General features: G+C 43.5%; 1 protein-coding gene across 1 annotated transcript in view; it reads left to right on the forward strand.

The window, feature by feature from the left end:
- Nucleotides 1-54: 54 nt before the first annotated feature.
- The window catches only part of noc2l (NOC2-like nucleolar associated transcriptional repressor), a 34,339-nt gene continuing 16,360 nt past the window's right edge, over nt 55-18,033 (forward strand). The window contains exons 1-14 of the mRNA XM_066691477.1: nt 55-148; nt 1,165-1,308; nt 1,487-1,670; nt 1,916-2,038; nt 5,063-5,177; nt 5,558-5,648; nt 6,173-6,251; nt 6,645-6,755; nt 7,153-7,266; nt 7,636-7,824; nt 8,169-8,308; nt 8,953-9,064; nt 12,576-12,689; nt 13,421-13,522. Of these exons, the coding sequence (XP_066547574.1) occupies nt 126-148; nt 1,165-1,308; nt 1,487-1,670; nt 1,916-2,038; nt 5,063-5,177; nt 5,558-5,648; nt 6,173-6,251; nt 6,645-6,755; nt 7,153-7,266; nt 7,636-7,824; nt 8,169-8,308; nt 8,953-9,064; nt 12,576-12,689; nt 13,421-13,522 (1,641 nt within the window). The 5' untranslated portion in view covers nt 55-125. The remainder of the gene's footprint in view (nt 149-1,164; nt 1,309-1,486; nt 1,671-1,915; nt 2,039-5,062; nt 5,178-5,557; nt 5,649-6,172; nt 6,252-6,644; nt 6,756-7,152; nt 7,267-7,635; nt 7,825-8,168; nt 8,309-8,952; nt 9,065-12,575; nt 12,690-13,420; nt 13,523-18,033) is intronic.

The following is an 18,033-nucleotide window of genomic DNA, read 5'->3' on the forward strand; positions in this document are numbered from 1 at the left end:
TTGCACCCTCCCGCCGACTCCTGTTCACTGAAAGTTCTGCCAACCGCTAGACTAATACAACGCCGGCCGGGCCCGGGAGCAGCGCTGCATTGTGGGAAGGGGTAGAGTCACGTTGTAAATCCAGCATGGCAACTGCAGGCAGTAAACGGTAAGTTTTTATGATTGAAACAAATCATGTTAAATGGAAATATGTTATCGTAAGGCTTGTTTAATTGTATTAGTATGATGGACGCAGGTTTCCTGCTTCGACGGACGCAAAAAGCACAGCGTTATACAGTCCAGATCTCGTATTTTACGCTGGGAACAGTGTTTTTCATAGCTGCCCGAGTGAGTAGCTAGTTGACTACTCGTGTTCATTGTAAAACATGTTTGTTACCTTTCTGCGTTGGGTGGTTCATGTTAACATAGTAGCTTTTATGTATATATGTGTGTTATACAATGTTTAAACGCAATGTTAAAAATACCTATAACGCCAGTCCCTTATTATCAGTCCTAGGCCCGTAGTATTTACAGAATAAATACACAGCGAGTGTATGTAACACGAGGAGAAGCACTTTCTCAGTTAATAGTTGAAGATAATTGTCACTGCTGTCCTTTCTGCTGTAATCTCCATCTTTTCTACCAGTTCCCTTAAATTAAAGTCACTCAAGGGGATTTGCTGCCTTACTGTTAATTGGGAAATTGTGCTAGTTTATCTGCTCTGAGAGATCCTACTGCCACATTGTTTATACAAACACTTCATTGGTGCTGACTTTCCCCATTATATTCTTAACGTTAAAGCAGTGTTTCTTGAAACTGAAATATACATATTGAAAACAGCAGGACTGTAAAATGCATGTACTTGTAGTCCTGCGTGATAAATCAGACTGGAGAGAATCAGTAGTGAAGGAGCTCAGGCATTAAAACATGACATCCTACTTGTGTTGTGTTGTGTTGTGTGATACTTTTAGCTCATGTAACCTGCATGCTGTTACTCAAAACATAACTGTATACATAGATACATACATACACACACATCTGTACATTCTGTATAAGCAGACAAACATAAATTGTCCATCTTCTGTTGTCTGAACAGATTACACATTGAGTGAGATTACTGTTATTTTAATATGCGTCCCCGGTGTTACTTTAAAAGACCAATCAAATCACCTTCCCGTGTTTCAGGAAACTGGAGGACCTGAGCGTGGACGAGTTCCTGGTCTCCGGTTTTGAGTCTGGGGATGACTGCGATTCTGACGAGGAGGTGGAGGAGACCACGGTCGGCCTGTATGGAACTGGCAAGAAGTCTGCAGGGGCTACCCAGGAGATGTAAGACATCTGGAGATTTACATTATGACATAACAAGAAAATCAGTTGTGTTGGGGGCAGATGTAGCTTTTGGAAGTTGCCTTGGGTGCTCTTGCCAGTGAAAAGCCTCAGTGTCCCTCCCTCAGTCTGACGTGCCGCACCTTGTGCTGAGATGTTTGTATCTATACTCCTCCTACAGAAGCTCCAAAAAGAAGGGCAAGGCTTCACAGCACAAAGACCAGCTGACCAGGCTGAAGAACAAGGACCCCGAGTTCTACAAGTTCTTGGAGGACAACGACCAGACTCTGCTGAACTTTGACGACACGGACAGCTCGGAGGATGAGGAGGATAGTAAATACCACGAGCTGCCCAGCCACCTGGAGGTAGTACTTCACACCTTTTTTTTTTTTTTTTTTTTTTGCTGAGCTACATCACACATATTAGCTCTGGTATTCTGTAATATACCATCACATATATCCCTCAAAATATACCATCATATATATATACCCCCCGTCACAGAATTATTACATTATTAATCAGCTGAACCATAACATCAAATCCTCTGGTATTTCAAATCATTCCTTAGCAAATCGACAGAACTAAACCCTTGCCACTTTGCCTTTTGCAGGAGGCCAGTTCTGGTGATGATGATGAAGAAGCAGCAGCAGCAACGTCTGAAAAATCGAAGAAATCTCCCGACACGATCAAAGTGACGGAGAAGCTGGTGGAGGAATGGAAGGCAGCTATGAAGGTAGAGGGAACAATGTCGTATATACAGAACACACACATGCATATATACAGTAACCCCATGACATACATGGAAGTGACACAGAACGCAAACGCATTCATTTTCATTGAGTTTCTGGGGAGATGGCAACTCTCACGCATCTCGTGTCAGACTCGTATTTTGCAAGCAGGTGTTGTTCCTGATATTTTCACAATTAACTATAATGGTGGTATTTTTTAAAGGAACGCTTGCAATCCAATATGTGCGTCTCGCGAAAATTAAGGCAGAGTTGCCGTGTGCATAAGAACTGAATATTTTGTGAATACAGCTGTAACCTGACTGACCAGAGTGTGTTTTCTTTCTCAGTTTTAAGTAAATTATTAATTTAATTCCCATTCAACAATAGTTTGATGTGAGCTGCGATGCAAATGACTTAACATTAGTGTCCTTGTGGCAGTGTTTTCTCGTCATAGCGAAATATGAAATGTATTACACAATCTAGCTATACCTAATTTATACAATCCACTTTAACTAAACTATTTGTTTTTCCAAACCACACTCAACTAGACTACCGGTCTACGCTAAATCAGATCAGAAACATACCTGTGCTTTCAAGTTCCAGTGACTTAAAGAAATTGTCTATAGGCAATAGTAGGCTATGTATGTAGATATATAATAATTTGTTTGTTTCGGTCCTCTTTCCTTTTCTGTCATTGCTAGCGTCTCAGAAGGATGTTTGACTTTTAGGTGTCTTAATATACCAGTTGTAGATTTGTGGTAGTTTAATTGCACTGCACATATTTTATACTTAAAGGTGTTTTAATGTACTTATTTACTTATTTATATAGTACTTATTTACATGCAGTACTGACATTTTTAGTCATGGCACGTTCTAGTTTAGCCAATCACAGACAAGAAATATCAAATTCCCTACAAGGAAACACTTAAATCACACATCGGATCTCAATGAACGAAATATATTAAAGATCAAAATCTATACTGTGCATTGTGTAATTCGTTGAGAACTAAATGATGTAACAACGGTCAACGGAAACCAAAATCACCAACCGATTGAGGGCTGGATTCAAACTCACACCAAAAATCAAAGTAAACAATTGAAATCACAGGCTGTTCCAACTTGTGTGAATTTCATCACGGCAGCTCATAATGTGGCTCAGTAGTGTGTATGGCCCCCACGGGCCTGTATGCACCGGACAACGTCTGGGCAAGCTCCTGATGAGATGGCGGATGGTGTCCTGGGGGATCTCCTCCCAGACCTGGATCAGGGCATCAATGAACTCCTGGACAGTCTGTGGCGCTACTTGGCGGCGTCGGATGCACCGATACATAACGTCCCAAAGGATCTCGGTTGGATTCAGGTCTGGGGAACGTGAGGGCCAGTCAATGGCATCAATGCCTTTGTCATCCAGGAACTGCCTACACACTCTGGCCACGTGAGGCCAGGCATTGTCCTGCACCAGGAGGAACCCAGGGCCCACTGCACCAGCGTAAGGTCTGACGATGGGTCTGAGGATTTCATCCCGGTACCTAACAGCAGTCAGGGTACCGTTGGCTAGCACGTGGAGGTCTGTGCGACCCTCCAAGGATATGCCTCCCCAGACCTTCACTGACCCACCGCCAAACCGGTCATGCTGGATAATGTTGCAGGCAGCATAACGTTCACCACGGCGTCTCTAGACTCTTTCATGTCTGTCACATGTGCTCAATGTGAACCTGCTCTCATCTGTGAAGAGAACGGAGCGCCAATGGCGGACGTGCCAATTCTGGTGTTCTCTGGCAAATGCCAATTGAGTTGCACAGTGCTGGGCTGTGAGCACAGGTCCCGTCTCTTGCTATCTCCTCCATGCTCTTAAGACTGTACTGGGAGACACAACAAAACGTTTTGCGATGGCACGTATGGATGTGCCATCCTGGAGGAACTGGACTGCCTGTGCAACCTGAATGGGCTGCAGGTACCACCTCATGCTACCAGTAGTGACAAGGACACTAGCAAAACGCAAACCTGAGAAGAATCACTCAGGAAGGATAAGGAGAGAGCAATTGTCTGTGGCCACATCCTGCAGATCCATTCCCTTTCTTGGGGTTGTCTTGCTGTTGCCTCTCCAGTGCACCTGTTGTCACTTTCATTTGCACCTAAACAGGTGACATTGATTCACAATCGCTTAGGCTTCCTAGCTGGACAGATTGATATCCCTGAAGTTTAATCAACTTAGTTTTATACTGTGATATTTATGTTTTCCCTTAATTTTTTTGAGCAGTGTATATGTGTGTGTGTGTGTGTGTGTGTGTGTGTGTGTGTGTGTGTGTGTATATATATCTATAATATATATACACACACATACACTGCTCAAAAAAAATGGAAAGGAGGAATTCTCTGTGAAACAATGTAACCATTCTGACAGTGTTCTGGGCTAGCTGCGGAAATTTATGAAATCTGTATTTTCAAATACAAAATAGTGCTTTTAAATACCAAGCACATTCATCATATAAGGTTTATTTTGATGTATTAATCTCTTAATTGTATAATTCTTATCAATATTCAACAAGTTTGGCCACCAAATTCCAGAAAAATGGCTTCTTCGGAGGGCCCCATATAAAGCAAAGTTTTGGGGTGACTTCTAAAAATGCTGCTGCACAGTGGCAGTACAAAGTCATACATAACTCAAGAACAAAAAATGTGATTGGATCCAAATTAAAAGTAAAATGCCAGTAACAGCTTTGTGCATTTGCTGTGAAACAGATCATCCTTCTAATATTTCCTGTCTTTTCTGTATTTCAAAATAAAAGAGCAAGTGGTCTTAATTGGGTCACTTCCCCTAGTCGAAATTTTGACTATTTGGTCTCATCCCTACTTTTTATTTTATAGTGCTTTGTATCTGTTAAGTCCTTAAATCACCCAGCATTGCTATATACAGCTCTGAGGAAGTTCTGTGTATCTGCTGCCCATGCAGTTGCCCTGTGCTGGATGTCTTTGTGTTTTGTAAGTGTCCTCTGCTCATGGGTTGTGCCCTGTGTCGTTGGTAACAGAAGGAGCTGAGCCCACGGCTGTTCCGGGAGATCACACAGGCTTTCAAGGCCGCTGTGGCGACGACCCAAGGGGAGGGAGAAGACCCAGGGCGCTACAGAGTGGAGGATAGTTCAGGTACCCTGACCCCTTACACCCTAATCTTGACCATATCAGCCTGTGTTTCTGTATATACAGCCGGGGTCCCCTGATACTGGGAACCTAGTCTTCATAGCGGGGCTACAACCATGCTGTGTGGCCCTTACATTGTCACCCCTGTGTGTGAGAGTGTGTGAGGTTGAACACAGTCTTGTTATATTAAAACGAATACCTCCAGAAAGGGAGCAGATTTGTGCCTCTCTTCTGCAACTGTGGTGTGAATACTTGTGATTTGTGTTGTGCCCCATGAATATTTTAATCTGTCAGATTTGCATATTATGAGATGTTGGTGTGTTGTTTATTTTACTCATCGGTTTGTTACTCCTTGTAACAGTGAGTTTTTAATCTCTTGGTTGCAGTGTTCAACGCCCTGGTGTCATTCTGCATCCAGGATCTGTTTCATGCCCTCCAGAAGATGCTCCAGCTCAAGCCAGGGAAAGACAAGAGAAAGTAAGCAACCCCACCTGTCTCTCTCCTCCTTTCTCCCCCTCTCCTCCCCACACCTCCGCTCTCTCCCTCAGCTCTGCCATTTTCATTTGCAATTGCTTTTATTTTAAAACCCTGCAGTGTTGCATCCTTTCGTATTGATAGCTTGTTAAAAAGAGCCCCCTGCTGGCTTTGTGCTGTAATGACATCGGTATTTTTTAATTGTAGCTCTAACATGTAATTTAGCAGACACTTTGTAAGCAACTAAACATGAACATACCATATACTAAATATACACAAGAATGACAGCATAAAAACACAATAAGCTATAAATATGAATGCAGGCATTAATCGTGAGGTGCGAGAGAAGATCACAGTGGTCTGCAGATGTAATTCAGTAATCATAATGGTGTCCTCACACATTTTGCTGCTGGCACTGAGCAGGGATAGAGCGAGAGAGAGAAAGGACTGCTTAAAGAAGGAAAACTCAAGTGAGGGATTACAAGGGGGCTCAGACGTGATGTAAAACTGTGTCGCCTCTTTTCCAGGGTGGTGCTGCCCTCCTCCAGTCCCCGGTGGCAGAAGATGCAGGTTGACATCAAGATGTATCTGGCTGGTCTCGTTCAGGTACAGAAGAGTTCAATCTTTTCCAGCCAAGTTTTGTTACATGGGACAACGAGGGACAGGAGGACAAACACATGCGAAAACGCAGGGTGTAAAATATGAGTTGGGAAGTAAATTAGTTTTGCATGAATTAGAATTAGAATTGAGGCAACATTCTCTAAACCGTTAACAATACTAAATCATTAAAGAAGACAAAACTAATACAATTATTTACATGGAAACCAAGCAAGAAGAGAACTGTAAGCTCGTATGTGTTTCAGGGTAAAATATTAAAATTAGTATTAGTTTGTGATTTATGAAGATGCTGTGAAACTGATGCCACACAAGAGCGTTTATATATGCTATATGCTACCAGAAGAGAAGGCCCTTTCAAAAAATATTAATTTTCCTTTGCAGCTCCTGTCCTGTTTAACAGCAGCCTCCGTCGTCATTGCAGTCCTCAAACACGCCAACCAAATGGTGCCTTACTACCTGTGCCTTCCCAAGCAGTGCAGACACTTCTTAAAGGTGAGAAGGACGGGACGTAGCCGCCTCTGGACCAGTGCAGGGGACCTCTCCTCTGGTTAAGTGTAGGCCCCAGACTGGCACCAGCCTGCCCTGGTTTGTGTCTCAAGATTATTAATAAAGACTCACCGGGCATTTATTTATTATTTTCTGTAAATTATTAATTTGCATAAAGTGATTAATCCATCTGTTTTTCTTGCTCGCCTACTCTTAATCATGGCAGAAAACAGAAGGTAAATTCGATCTGTAGTCTTAAGGAGCCATCTTCATCTTCAGGAATAACAGTGATTTACTCTGGCTGCCAAATGTGTTTTGCGTTTCGTCACGTCTGGGTGGTTCTCTGTCTCTTGTGCCCTACCGTCCCCCCCTCAAAGCCGCCTCGTTTTTTAATTTTTTTTAGCAAATGATCAAGCAGTGGAGTACCGGGGAGGAGACCGTCAGAGTCCTGGCTTTCCTGGCACTCAATAAAATCTGCCGGCACAAACAGGACGCGTACCTCAACCCCATCCTTAAGGTACAGCACGGCGCCCATCAATGGTCTCATGTTGTGCTATGTTCATGCTTTTACAATAGTTTGATACAAGAATAAATCATTGTGTCTTACATTCAAAGACACTCTATAGCTTGTTGCTATGAATACATTTTATTTATGTAATATGTTCATTTTTAGCCTTTTTCTATCCACTGCCGGCTGAAGGCCTTCCCAAGATGTTTCCTCCTGTTTCAATCCACGGCGTCTCTTCCTATCTTCTCTGTGCTGCTTTGTTATTTTTCATTTCTTACAATCCATTCTATAGCTAATGTTTCCCCTCCACCTTTATCTGCTTTTCTTTGTACTTCTATGGATGTATGTATGAAAGTATATTTGATTTGTGTTTTCCAGCAAATGTACATCGCTTATGTGAAGAACTGTAAGTTCACCTCTCCCAACGTGCTGCCGATGATCAACTTCATGCAGAGGACGCTGACGGAGATGTACTCCCTGGACACACAGGTCACCTACCAGCACGGCTTCATCTACATCCGGCAACTGGCCATTCACCTGAGGAACGCCATGACTATGAAGAAGAAGGTACAACGACGTCGAAGGCAGGCGATCCAAGTTTCATGGCCACACGTTTACCGCCAGATCGTAAACGGGGAGAATTCGATTAAAACATTGTAGCCGAGTTTGAATGCTTTGAGCCCCTAAATTTCTTGGTTCTCGGTGATTCCCACACTGGTTATATCCCCTACCACCACCGCCTTTTCCAAGCAACTACAGACTGCAAGTCGTAACCAAGCTTGGCGGCTCCTGTCTTCTCTAGCATCGTTGGGTTTTCAAAATGATATCTGAACCTGAAAACAAGAGGACTGTATTGAATGTGATTTAGTTTCTTTTTGCCGATTCTTTCTTTCTTTCTCTCCGCTCTGCAGGAGACGTACCAGTCAGTGTATAACTGGCAGTACATCCACTGCCTGTATCTGTGGTGCCGGGTGCTGAGCACACTCCACCCCAGCGACGTCCTGCAGCCACTCATATACCCGCTGTGCCAGGTGACCGTAGGCTGTGTGAAGTAAGTGTGTTTCTGTATGTCTCTGAACCTGGGGAGTAAGGCTGAATAAGTCTCTTGGGTCTGTGATTCGCTTTGCCTCGTTTTCCCCCCACTCTGCTGATCACACGTAGTATAGTCGTGCTTCAAACTGCAAGGGGCATTCACCAAGGCATTGTTGTCCTATGTCCTTGCCAGAATACAAACTAGTGATGAACAATAACAAGGCCCTTCAGGGTGTATCCATTGCTCATTGCGTGTGTTGTGTATTTTATGTTGATGTTCAGCATGCAAAGGGATACTATTGTGTGCATTTATGAACACAATCTTGATTGTTCCCATTTTACCATGTAATGAAGTTCATGTATAATGTTGTCTTTTTTAATTAAATGTTCCACTCATATGCATATTGCAATGGGTAGTAGGTTGTTATATATGTTAATAGTTCAACTTTTGGAATTAAATGTATATATCATTACTGAACTCATGCCATAAAGAAAGCTGAAATGAAAATTAGTATGACAAATAAGTCAAACCTGATGTTACACAGGGATGCCAGCAGGTGTCAGTGTTGTCCAGTGCACTGCTGCTGCTTCACTGCAGTGAGCATGCATGGCACTCCTGGTGCTGTATGGTACAATATATTTTTCCCTTTTGTTTTCAAACAGACTGGTTCCCACTACCCGGTATTACCCTCTGCGCATGCACTGTGTCCGAGCCCTCACCCTGCTGTCTCAGAGCACCAAGACTTTTGTCCCAGTTGTACCCTTCCTGCTTGAGGTAAATCGCTATTATACACATCTATATTTTTCTCTTCAGTGCTTCTGTCTAATTAAGTGATTCCAATTGTCTGTTTGCCCTTTTATATTATCCTCAGCCCCATCCCCCCCCCAGCCCCTTGCCTCTCTAGTCACTTCAGTGTTCTGCGTTCTCTTGCCACTAATGCCTTCAGTCCCCGCTCCAGGGCCGTGGCCTGGACACGGGTGTACAGCACTGAAGGTTTGAGGGTGTCCTCGGGGTGACCTGCACCCTCTCTGCAGAGGTCAGCTGAGAGATTGGCGTTTAGTTGTCCGCCTGAGTTTGAGGGCCTGTTCTAAGTCAAGTACATTGTGTGCGTGATAAATGAGCAATCCGTCTAGATTTTATTGATTTATTTTTTAGAAGAGCCCTCTGTGGAGGGACTGCCACCCAGCCTGCCACCTCTCTATAACCGGCTGTGTTGCTGTTGTGGTTGGACGCCGCAGAGAGAGGTGTCAGATTGGGCACGTTCTGTCTTGTGTTGTGTTCACAACCTCCGTATGCATCCTGGAACCTCGCAGTCGAACCCGTCCATTGATGTAGAGGTTTAGTGGTATTTTTAGTCTGCCTGTGACAGGTGTTAATAGATGAGTTATTGAACAATATGAATAAATAAACAGTCCTGCTTGGCAAGGTGGGGAGACCTGGTCAGTAATAGTAGTAAGGTCATACAGAGATAGAGATACAGATATGTATTTGTATATTTATACTTCTGTGACGCTGTAACTCACATCCTTCTGTCTCAGAGCGGTGGGGCTGTGACCGCACACCATACGCATGACGAGAGGCTGAGTGCGAGTATAGCGAGTATACAGACGAGACGTTAAAAGAACCAACCAAAAACAAAACGTGATTGGAAAATAAGTCGTTCTGAGAAAGAAATACAAATAAATAAATAATGTAGATTTTTTTTTTCCATGTGTACCTTGCATAGACCCTCACCTTTTAACAGGTGATGTGGAGGGCACAAACTGTCAACATTTTCCATGGCTTTCACAGAGCGCTATGTTTTGTCTTGCTGATAAGCAGCGCTGTGGTTGGAGCTGCCGTGAGAATAGCGCTGCAGAGGCGGCAGGCCCAGACCACCGGAAGGCAGCAGCACTGTGGGGAGCCCGGCTGCGTCGCAGCAGTGGTCACTGGGTTGAGCGCAGCGCTGCCCTGACCAGACGGTGACAGAGCTGCGGTGAACGCCTGCTGTGAGCGCTATGTGCCGACCACATCCTGTCAGGCTCAGCCAGCTAGGGACAGGCGCCCCCCTGCTCCCCTCCTGTCGCTTCCCCTCCTACTCTCACCCTCTCCTCCCTCGCCACATGCGCCCCTCCCCAACAGACCCTCGCAGTCTGTTTGTGTCACTTTTGTTTTGTTTTTTGTTTTTCTTGTTCGCTACATTTCCTGTCTTTTTTTTTTTTTTTTTTTTTTTTTTAAAGCAGCAAGCAGCCATACTGTGTTTTATATTAGAAAGCAGAAATGTTTTTCTTTTGTTCTTGTCATTTCTTGTACGTTTGTGGGGGGGGTGTTGTTTTTGGTCTTTTTCTGTTTCCCTCGTCTGCACTGGGGTCTATGATAGCAAGTTTCCTTCTGCTTTAATGGCCCCTAAGCGTATCAGTCTGGGTCCAGGCTTTACCACTGCGCTCACCCTGCTTCCTCCTGCCTCCCGCAGCTCAACACCACATCCGCTGTTTGCGCAGTCAACCCAGCCCCCAGCGCCACACTCGCTGACACACATACGCACGCATGCACGCACACACATTCATGGATACACACACACACACACATACAGACACATTCATGGATACATACAGACACTACCATTCACACTCTGACACACTCGCTACAAACACAGACACGCATTCACATTCATGGATACACACATACACGCGCACACGTGCACGGGCACATAGACGCATGTTTACATACATTTTTACACACACACATTAACTGACACACGTACATTCACACATGCACTGCCTGACACACACACACACACACACTCACGCTGTCTGACAAGCGTACACACATGCTCACAATCTGACGTGTACATGGACACACAACATGCACACACTGACATGCACACACTCTCGCAAATACACATAGACACCTGCTTATGTACATCCAAGTTGGAATGCCAGTACTCTGGATAGGTCACATTTTTTGCATTGTCTGAAATCTATGCAACTTTCAGAAGGGCTTCAGTCTAATCTGACTTTACCTCATAATTCATCTATTGAATTATGATTTTTATAAATGTGTAAAAGCAGCTTGTAAATAAAACTGTCTGAAATCTGAAGTTTCTGTGTCTAGCAGGGCAGAAACAATTATCTGTCTGACAAGGCCTCGAAAGAGAAAAAATTTGATGAATTAATATAAAGATTAAATAATACCTGTGCATGTAATCTTTATATCTGCTCATGAGAACCTTTGAAAGCAACACCGTGCTTATCTTTATATCTCTGTTTGCTACAGTTTTCCAACAACCCCCTCTCTAGAATTCTGCATCTTCCATTGACCTTTACGTATTGATTTAAGTTTCACTGACAGTCTAGGTATGCCATCTGAGCGAGTGTGTTCGCTTATTTGTCACAAAGTCATCGGCGGGACATTCATTTCCATTAGAATGTCAGAGATGCTTGCATCAGACTTGACAAAAACAAAGACATAAAATGATCATTTCTCGGCTTTCTCACACATTGCACTGCAAACGACTGGACGATCATGATGAAATGTCCTCCAGTCCGTCAAGTGTGTGTGCGAGTGTGTCACGAAATCTTAAGGAAAGATTTATTTTAATTTTAAGTTTTGGTTTCGTGCAAGATTTACGTGACACTTTCCTACAACTTTGTTTTGTACGCTTACCCAGGTGTTTGGTTTGCGCTGTGAATGCTTTCTGAATACAGGCGCTGCTCAGTCTGCAGTTGGGTGGATCAATAGTAATGAGCAATAAAATAAACAAGTCTCTGTTGTTGTGGTTTCAGGTCCAAGGCAGATTTATCTTGCTGGGTTAGTAAAACATTGATTCTGTACCTGCAGTTAGACTCTACTTTCCTTCCCACCTACCTTCCCACCATCTTCAAATGATCCTGTACATTGTTTTTATTTCAGTTCCCTGTCTTTTCCTTATTTTCCTTTATGCACATACTGTGTCTATGAATGTATGTATATGTGTATATAGATGTATTCTTGTAATGACAAGAAGAGAGCGTTAACAAAAAAAAAAAGGATCCTAGAGCGAAGGGGTATGACATCATTGAGAAGGTAAAGATGTCACCCTCTCAACTGTCGGGACACTGCCGGGACATGTTGCCAGAAATACAGATCAGAGATGCACTGAAAAAGCTGTGGAATGGACACAGAGAGGTGAAAATAGACAGAGAAGATCAGGAGCTTGGCCAGCAGGACCTGGAAAAGAGACGCTGTGCATCGGGACAAGTGGAAACCGCTTGGGGAGTCTTCTGATGTATATGTATAAATTATATATATATTTTTTCTCTTTCAGATATTTCAACAAGTTGATTTTAACAAGAAGCCTGGTCGCATGAGTGTGAAACCTATCAACTTTGCTGTGATCTTAAAGCTGTCCAATGTCAATCTGCAGGAAAAGGCATTCAGGGTAAGTGGGTCACACCTCAGTCCCCTCTCTGACCTCCGGCACAGCTAACAGGATTGAGGAGATTATGACACGGACGCGCAGCCCGCTACCGCACCGGCCTGCCTGATGAGGATTGCCACGGCGGCACGGATTAAACTTTCCACATCCTCAGTGAATGCGTGGATTTTTATATATCAGGAAATAAGTGTAATGCATGTGTTTATTTGGGTGTGTGTATCAGTGGCAATGTGTTTTTTCTTTTGCAACCTTTTTGGTCCAAATGGCCGATTTTTCCCTTTTTGATTCTAGTTCTAGATTTCAGTGGCAGTCAGCCCTCCACTCTGGATAGTTGTGTATCTGGCGCTGTGGCTGTTCTGTCCCTGCACTGTAATGGGTTTAAACAGGGCAGGACTGAATTACAGAGCCGGCTCCATGCAGGCCGCAGTGGAGACCTGAAGCGGGTCACAATAAAAGTGAAAAGAGTCTCGACTCATAGACTAGGCCCAATTTGGCTGTCCTCAGAGGGACAGCCACACTGTCCCTATGGCTTGGGTTTGTCTTTATTTTGATGGAGTGTAATCCATTGCAGTGTAGTCCTGTGGTGACTTTATACTAAAACCAAGAGTGAATTCTCTTTTTTTTTTTTTTTCCCCCCCCATAGCTCTTGTGTCTTAATGATTGCACCATTTGCATGAGAGGTGAGAGTCTGGCTGCTGTTCTGCTCTGTGACGGTGTGTGTGTGTGTATTTCAGGACGGGCTCCTGGAGCAGCTGTACGACCTCCTGCTGGAGTATTTCCACACACAGGCCTCCTGCATCGGCTTCCCAGAGCTGACCTTGCCCGCTGTCATTCAGGTATGTCGCTCTGACCTTTTCTCTCCTTGTTTGTGTATTTTTTTTTTTTTTTTTTGGTTGTCTGTTTTTTTTCCTTGCAGCCATATTCATAAACCAATAATCTCCACAGGCTAGGTGTGTGTGTGTGTTTGTGTGTACATCTCCATGTAGGATGGGCCATTTATTAATTTTTAATTACATTTAGAATAATGCAAAACTGTGAGAAGAGAAGCATTTTCTTTCCATTGATATGAGGTAGAAGCCTGAGAGACTGTCACACAATAACAGGTCATTTTCATTATACACTATACACAGTATAGTATAATTGGCAGGATTATGGCTCTGATTCTAGATGGCGTACAGCATAGATAGATGTAATATTCAGGGTCGGGGTCCATTCCACTTCTTCAGTTCCGTTTCCATTTTTCAGACCCATTCTAAATCCCCATTACAATTAGTTTTGCCTTTGACATATTAGGCTCAACTGCAATTGGAATTGAATTGAATGAGAATTGGAATTGGAATTCCAAAGTGAAAAAAAAAAAAACATAATTTGGAATTACAAATGGAAATTGGAATGGAAAAAACTGGAATCAACCCCAACCCTGGTGTGCAGCATAGAGTGGTTTCTCAGGCCATGTGTGAGGATTTCAAAGCCAGCGGAGAACTTTAAACACTATTCGAAACGGACATTTTGGGCACAGCCTTTGCTTGATATAATGTAAAACAAAATTGCGTTTATGTTTTTGCACAGCGATAAACTGTAAAGACCCCTCTGGTCTGCAGTCGTTATTTCAGTGTGCTCGCATCTCGCTGGCCAGGCCGGCACACGTGTCCCCGAAAGCTTACAGGGCAGCCACGCACCCTCTCTCTGGGGTGCTTGGTCTTGGGCTCCACCCAGCCATTTTTCAGCCCTGAGGTTTTTGAACTTGTGGGGTGGGGGAGGAAAATAAATAAAAATAGCCACATCCTTAACGTGTGTGCCAAAACAAAATGCAGACACATGTGCTGGTATTATGAGAGATTTGAGGCTTATGGTAAAAGCAGACAGCTGAGTAATACAGTCATTCTTTTCCTGTGATGACATTTAGGGTCTCTGGAATTTATTTATTTAGATGTATTTTATTAATTGCAAGCGAGTTAAAACAATAAATAGTTAAATCTTTTACAGCAAAATCATTTTGTTTTTGATCTTTTTGCTTTTGCTTTGGCATCACGGTTGTAGTTTGTTTAGTACTGTACTGTGGGATCTGCCCCAGCCTGGTTTGACCTGTAGTAAAACGCTGGTTCTCGGTGCCTCTGGACTGACCAGATGCTAGGAGGCGTTTCCAGGTGACGTCATTGTGTTTCCAGGAAGAGAGATTAAGTTTGTGTCGGAAATTTCACACAGATCAAAGATATTATGCACATGAGCCTTTAATCAGTTCTTTCTCCTTATGTCTTGGGCCTAATGCTTGTGGATAATAATCCCTTTGTAAGATGCTAAAGCTCACTGAAATTTAGTAGGTCTAGTATAGGGTCTAGTAGGGCTTGTATTTTCTTCTCAACTGCTTCCTTATATGCTCTATATATATATTTATATGGGCATGTACAAATGCTAGTTTCAATGTTTGATTGGTCCTTGGGAATTTGCTGCAGCAGGAAAAACTTAAATCTCTGTAGCAAACTACTTACATTTGTGTATTGATAAATCAAGAAGGGCAGAGTGGCAAGCAATGTCGCCACTTGCTTTCACTGCAGTCTCAAGTTAGGGACGAGTTCAAGAGCTCCTGTCTGGACGACGCACGTGACGCGATGGTGTGCAGACGCGCATGTTGCCTCTTGATGGCACCTGTTGAGATTCCTAGAATGCCGACTGTGTGTGTTCATAATGTAGCAGGATTTTAAACATTTTCTTATTTATTGTCCTCACAAATGCATTAGTTACAGTTTTTATAATTACTTATCCCACTCTACAAATTATGAAATCAAAATCTATGTATATGTAGATATCTATCTATAGATTATATATAATTTAAAGAAGATGCCATTAGCAGTGTTATCACATCACGGAGATCTCGGCTTCCACTGCATTCTTGTTTGTGATTCTCCCTCAGTACCTGTGCTCTGCCTTCCTCCTTCTCCCCCTGCCCTCGTTAGACTACCTGTGCTCCGAGACGTACTGCCAGCAGTGTCGCATGCCCCGGGATGCTGTGTGCGGGGTTGATTTAACTCCTGATTAATTATTTAGAAATGTATAAATAAATAAATGTGTTTTGGGGAAGTGTGTATGCATACGGAAAAAAGCTCTGCCGTTTTGCCATTTTGCCTTTCCGTCCAGTTTGTCTTGCCATATGACGCACACACAACTGGCTTGTATCTGGTGTCTGTCCAGCTGAACAGACCTTGGGTCATCAGGAAATGCTTTCCCATAGTCGCTCTCTTTTTCTCTCACCTATGTGACCTGGGGTTATCGGGCAGCGTCATAGAGTGGTTTTAGACCAGCCAATCTCTGTCTATGGCGGCTCGCTCCACGCCCCTGTTGTAATGACCCCTCGTTATAATGAGGCCGCTGCATGTTTCTGGGAATGAACTGCCAGTCATCCTGAGGGTGAGGAATATGGTGTGTGTGCCATGCCAGCATGGTATTTTGTATTGTTATAGTGAGTAATTTACAATTCATGCTTGTTGATGCTGCTGCTGTTATCACAGTTGCTGACACCATACATTTGATGATAACATGACAATTGCCTTTGAGGCTTCAGAAAGCAAACCTCTAACAACTCAAATTTGAGGTGGGGGGGGGTTGGATTGACAGAAGCAGCAGTGGTTGAGCGTATGAGAAATGATTAAGCAACATGGAACCTGTCGTTTTCTCCCTGTTTTCTTTTACTTTCACATTTGAGTGGTAATGTGGCTAAATACAGGCACTTGTGGTTTGAAAGCAGAAGGGATGTTTACCATGTACAGGTGCAGGTTCGGTTCTCTGGTCAGGTGGGTCAAGTGAGGTTCAGAAATTGTAGGCAGCTATCATTTGATCTCTGCGGCTTGGTTTTACTTGGATGACCTGCACCACTCCTCCCTTCACTGAGCTTTAAACATACTGGGTGATTTGTATTAATATAGTATTAATACGACTATGATGCCACCAGCTTATCCTCATCTGTCAGACCAGCGAGGCAGAGATCGGACCTAAAGATGGCTGATCGGGCTTGTCTAACCGTAAAATAAACCAGCTTTCCGAAGCGAAGAGCTGACTCTTGCGAGAGTGTTTTCCCCCAGCGGTATCCGCTAATTGGACACGGACACGGACACGTGCACGTATACGTTCTCCCTCTGACTTGTGTTTTTTTTTTTTTTTTAAACCGTGTCTGTGGAGTCTCTCCACTAATGCGAGAGGGCTGCCTCTGTCCCGGTAAGGGAGAGATAATGGGCACGGCAGAGATAATGTTCAGGGCATTATCACCATCGAATGCAATTAGAGTGTGCTCCCTAGGCTGAGGAGCTGCACTTTAATTATATAATGAAAAACTTGGAGCAAATTAGATATTTAAATCCTTGTTCTCATAGTTTGGGTCCTGTCTGTGTGATTGGAGCCAGTGAGTGGTAAAAGCATTGGATTAAATAACAATTTCGAGCCTCTGTGGGCTGCCTGCTTTAGTGTTAATCACCAGCACTTGGTTTTTACGGATGAGACTTTGTTTGTCGCCATTCCGGCTGATCAGTCTGTGTTTTCGTTTTTTTTTCTCTTTTTATTTTTTTAATTTTTTTATATAGTCTTATTTTTTTTTAGGAGAAAATAAACCATCCTGCCATTCAGAGCCTTCCCTTTCTGCAGTGCCTTTTTTCTTGCAGTGGTGAGGCAGTGGTGTGTCCTTCTTGGCAGTGGTGAGGCATACGCACCGGAGAGGGTTTCTGCACCAAAGCTCCCACTGTTCGCTGCGAACGTTCTGTGAAAGAATACAGGATCACGCCCGGGCATTCCAATTTCCGTGTGGGGTCTGAATTCCGGCAGGGAATATATCAGGGTTAAAGTTTTTCTACAGGCAAGGGGGGAAAAAGTATACATCATTGGTTGGGAATGTTTTTCTCATCACATGCCTATCATGACGCATGTAAATTGATCCTTTTCAAAAACACATGATGTGTCAATGTTGGTATCTGGTGTAAGACGTGCATCACATGCAGGAATGATCAGTATTTCAGTTTTTATTTAATGTAATTATTATGATGATTCACATCTTCCGCAGTACTGTGGTGTTCTGTTCCAGGGACATGTCTGGGAAATGCCTGTGTGTTTCTTCTTTTCTTCTGCTGTATTTGGGAAGAACAGTATTTTTAAGGACAGAATCATGAAGGCAGGCTCATCGTTGTCTGCTTTGCTTGGTGTCAGGGGTTGTCATCCGGTCCGCTTCCATTAAACCTGTATCCAGGTGTGTGTGGCCCGGGTTAAGCGGCATCAGCACTGAGTCGAACCTTTCCCAGGGATCTATAAGATTAGTAGTAATAGTAGATAAGTGAGAGTCTCTGTATTAGCTGAGATAATATCCCCT

This window comes from Amia ocellicauda, chromosome 18, assembly GCF_036373705.1.
Source record: "Amia ocellicauda isolate fAmiCal2 chromosome 18, fAmiCal2.hap1, whole genome shotgun sequence".
Taxonomy (NCBI): Eukaryota; Metazoa; Chordata; class Actinopteri; order Amiiformes; family Amiidae; genus Amia; species Amia ocellicauda.